At 35.6% G+C, this 4,829-nt stretch overlaps 1 protein-coding gene across 1 annotated transcript in view; it reads left to right on the forward strand.

The window, feature by feature from the left end:
* Positions 1 to 218: 218 nt before the first annotated feature.
* The window catches only part of PTPRO (protein tyrosine phosphatase, receptor type O), an 86,589-nt gene continuing 81,978 nt past the window's right edge, over positions 219 to 4,829 (forward strand). Inside the window, exons 1-3 of the mRNA XM_015570181.1 lie at positions 219 to 320; positions 2,013 to 2,165; positions 4,470 to 4,829. Coding sequence (XP_015425667.1) covers positions 308 to 320; positions 2,013 to 2,165; positions 4,470 to 4,829 — 526 coding nt within the window. The 5' untranslated portion in view covers positions 219 to 307. The remainder of the gene's footprint in view (positions 321 to 2,012; positions 2,166 to 4,469) is intronic.

Consider the following 4,829-nt stretch of genomic DNA (forward strand, 5'->3'; position numbering starts at 1 on the left):
GGAGAACACTCAGCTCATGTGTCCTGAGGAATTTCGTGGTCGCAGGTGATAAAAATATGTGTAAAGTCTTGATAGGCACACTCCTTGGTACTCCCAAGTATGGATAATGGCCTTTCTCCCTTTGCCCCATTTCCCTTTCTTCATTTACTCTTTTTCTGCAGAACCTCTACCTGTAACTAGTGTTTCAATATATGACTATAAACCTTCACCTGAAACAGGAGTCCTCTTTGAAATTCATTATCCAGAAAAATATAATGTCTTCACAAGAGTAAACATAAGCTATTGGGAAGGTAAAGACTTCCGGACAATGTTATATAAAGGTAAGAGGCAAAAGAAAGAATGAATAAATGATAATTGATTATTACTATTTACATGATTTTTGCCAAATGGTCTTCACCCTTGCTCTAAATAAATCTTATAGTTCACTATTTGACCATAAATAAATCATTAAAATAGTATCTATTCATGGCAATCTTGTGATGAGGAGTCTTAGAATATTTGATTCATTAAAGTCATGTTTCATGCATAAGCATAAGAAATACTCAAATTATTGTCATGTTATTCTTGCCAAAGGTAACATGAATTTATTTCCTGTGGGGAAAAGAGAGAAAGAAGAGAGCCCAGGAGAATTAATAATTTCAAAAGAATCAAGCCAAATTCTCAGTAGACTTTGGTGGTCTAGGAGGTGGGCTAGGATGGAGAAAGAAAGAGAGAGAGAGAGAGAGAGAGAGAGAGAGAGAGAGAGAGAGAAGGAGAGAGGGCATTCGGCTTCACTGGAGGTGAATCAAAGTGGAGGAATTTAAATACTCAGGACATGCCCTAGCCGGTTTAGCTCAGTGAATACTCAGCCTGCACACTAAACGGTCCTGGGTTCGATTCCAATCAAGGGCATGTACCTTGGTTGTAGGCTCCTCCCTGGCCCAGACCCTAACAATTCTCTGCCCGGGCTGCTTAAATGATGGTGTCAAAGTTGACTGGTTGTAACTGGAAACATGTATTGGTGAGGTGGGAATGCATATTGAAGCACACAGGTCATGGTGTCCATGGTGTCTAGAAAGGTATCATTTTAACTTGCTGCTTTTACAAATTCCTTTCTTCCATAGACTTCTTCTTTTTTAAATGAAGCACTGTTTAGAAAATACACAGTGCATTTTTTCAGTTTTTTAAAACTTTAAAACATTTAAATAAGCGTAAACATAGATTCCGCAAGTTATTGCATTCTTTATTTTCAATGAAAACATTATCTGCAAATTAATAAGTGGGGCCTTGTTTGTTTATTATTACAACGCAAGTGCAAGATCATGAGAGGCTTAAAAGCAGTCACTGGAACTTTTGCAGAGATAAAAGCCATGAGTTTTTAAATAAGTGAATATGGTCTCTTTTTTCAATTAACTTTGAAATTATTTTTGGCTTTTAATTTCATTAGTGGTATTTTTAATTTCCTTCTCTAATTTCTTTCTAACTTAGACTGGATTTCTAAATTTGTTATTTTCTTTAATGTTTTCTAAATTAAATCCAAATGAATTCCAAGTTCTTTTTTTTTTTTTTCCTTTTTGAGCAGGTTCTATCTGCAGCTGTCAGATAAAACCATTCTACTTTTAAAATACACTAGTTTTTACAAGTGAGCCTAGAGAAAACATCTCTTGCAAAAATTACTTCTTCTAAGTCATAAAGTGACAAAATACCTTTAGTTTTCACCGTAAAGTAAACAGCTAATATAAACCTAATCTCCACAACTTCTGTACATGTTCTCTACTTAATACACCAAGTGTTCCTGGGATCAAAATTCAACTTCAGTTATACCCAATTCTTGCACAAAAATCTTTTCAGGACTGACTTTAAAAATTCAGATTTTCATCTCTAACCTTATGCTAAATTTTTATTACTTTCATGCTAGAAGTTGAAAGAAATACTATTTATTGATATTTAATCATTTTGATTAGAACTTCCTAAAAGTATGTGTCATTTAGAAGCTCAATATTTTAATATAATTGATTTTTTTCTCTTCCCAGATTTCTTTAAGGGAAAAACAGTATTTAATCATTGGCTGCCAGGAATATGTTATAGTAATATTACCTTTCAGCTGGTATCTGAGGCAACATTTAATAAAAGTACTCTCGTGGAGTACAGTGGTGTCAGTCATGAACCCAAACAGCATAGAACTGGTAAGTTCTGAAAATTTATATTTACTGAAAAAAAAGTAATAAATTATATGTTGTATGTGTACTTTTTATCATCCTAAGAAAAATTCTATTCCAGAGCTAAGGAAAAAATAAATACATATTTTTCATAATCTAAAACATCCCTCGCCAATTTGGTTCAGTGGATAGAGCATCAGCCTCCAGACAAAGGGGTCCCAGGTTCAATTCCGGTCAAGGGCACATACCAGGGTTATGGCCTCTGTCCCCAGTAGGGAGTGTGTAGGAGGCAGCCAATCAATAATTCTCTCTCATCATTAATGTTTCTATCTCTCTCCCTTCCTCTCTCTGAAATCAGTAAAAATGTATTTTTAAAAAGTATTTAAATAATCTAAAACAAATTTTCTATCAGTGTAAAAGGAAACTAGCAAAATATTCAATAAGGAAACTCTAAAATATGTCAGTGTAATCATAGATGTATAATATTTAAATTAAAAGGTACACAATCCAACCAAAAGTTAGAATTCAATAACTTAACTGGATCAAATAGACATCACTTATTCTATAGGCCCATAAAGCAGAAAAACAGATGGAAGATGTTTGAGTACAGACATTTAGATTATTAAAGGAGAATATTGGGATTCAGATGTATCTAAAACTTGTAGTGTTTAATTTTAGTAGTGTAACTAATATACAACACTATTATGGGATGGATGCATTGATGATGGATAGATGGGTGGATGGATGACGGAACGGATGGATGGGTGAAAGACTAGATGGTTAAAACAAATATATACCTACTAAATATCCATTACCAATACCAACATAAGTGTCTAATATAATTAGACAATATAATTGTCTGTGCCTGGCATGCCTAAGTACTCACTCAGTAGGAATGCTGGAGAGTCCATTCATATGAACATTGGGAATAGCTTATATGAGATCACCCCTGAGGCCCTTCCAATCTAAAATTGTAAGTTGTCATGATTCTCATTAATTAGGCCAAGACAAGGAAACTATATAATTTAACTCATGTCAACATCTAAGATTCTATTTGTATTTTTAATTATTCAATTCAAGTTAAGAAACATTAATTGAAATCCTTTTACCTGGGAGTTGTTCTAAGTACTGAGAGGAAGACAGAAACTAGTGAGAAAGATTCCCTGTCCTCAAAAATGGGTGACCCAGTGATCCCACTTCTAGGACTATATCCCAAGAAACCAGAAACACCAACCAGAAAGGACATATGCACCCCTATGTTCATAGCAGCACAATTCACTATAGATAAGATTTGGAAACAACCTAAGTGCCCATCAGCAGAGGAGTGGATTAAGAAACTTTGGCACATCTATGCAATGGAATACTATGCCACACAGTAAAAAGGAAGGAACTCCTACCATTTGCAACAGCATGGATGGAGCTGGAGAGCATATGCTAAGTGAAATAAGCCAGTCAGAGAAAGATAAATATCACATGATCTCACTCATTTGTGGACTATAATGAACAACATAAACCGATGAACAAAAACAGATCTAGAGACAGAGAAGCATCGATCAGTTGCTCAAACCTCAGAAGGAAGGTAGGGGAGGGTGAGGGTAAGGGAGAGAGATCAACCAAAGGACTTGTATGCATGCATATAAGCATAAGCAGTGGATGCAGACAACAGGGGGTGAAGGTGAGGGCAAGACTGGGAGGATGTGGGGACAATGGAGGGATAAAGACACATTTGTAATACCTTAATCAATAAAAAGTTAAAAAAATGGTAGATGTTCTAAAAGGCAGCATGCAAGGAATGTTATAAAAAAAGGTATAAAGTTATATAAGAACCAAAAGGAGGGAGAGATTAACTTTCATTAGACATTCATGGAAGAGGTGATATTTCAGTTGCTATTTGAAGAATAGGTGGAAATTATTGCAGGTAAAGACCATACAATGTGCCTTCATAATTGTCTACTTCTAGAAAAGTATGCTCCCATAATTCATAAACACATTTTGTGCTCATATTTTCTATTGTAGAGAGGTGAGGAGTAAAGCCATAAATTACCACTTGGACAAGCATAGTATATCATAAGTTAAAGTAACTGGTGGTACACTAGTTTGTGACTAGTGGTATACAAATGTCAACCCATCACTCACAAAATCTTAGATGTATGTGTACTGGAAACCACAATTGTTCTTGATATAAATGAGAACATAGACATATAGAAGTTAAACTAAACTCTATTTTGTAAATCTGCCTGCGTATCTGACTTGTGAATAGATTATGCATTCACTATAATAGAGTTTAAAAATTACTTGAAAATTTAAAGAAAATGTATCTTTCTCTTACAGCCCCTTATCCACCTCGAAACATCTCGGTTCATATTATAAACTTGAACAAAAACAATTGGGAAGAACAGAGTGGCAGTTTCCCAGAGGAATCCTTCATGAGGCCACACGATACCATGGGAAGAGACAAACTCTTCCATTTTACAGATGAAACTCCTGAAATTCCCTCTGGCAACATTTCTTCTGGTTGGCCTGATGTTAACAGCAGTGACTATGAAACTACACCCCAGCCATATTGGTGGGACAGCGCATCTGCAACTCCGGAAAGCGGAGATGGCTTTGCCAGGGTGCTTCCCCTGGGATATGAAAATAACGACACACTCAGTGAGACCGAGAAGCCAACGTCAGGCTCCTTCACCTCTT

This window comes from Myotis davidii, unplaced genomic scaffold (genome assembly GCF_000327345.1).
Source record: "Myotis davidii unplaced genomic scaffold, ASM32734v1 scaffold205, whole genome shotgun sequence".
NCBI classification, from domain to species: domain Eukaryota; kingdom Metazoa; phylum Chordata; class Mammalia; order Chiroptera; family Vespertilionidae; genus Myotis; species Myotis davidii.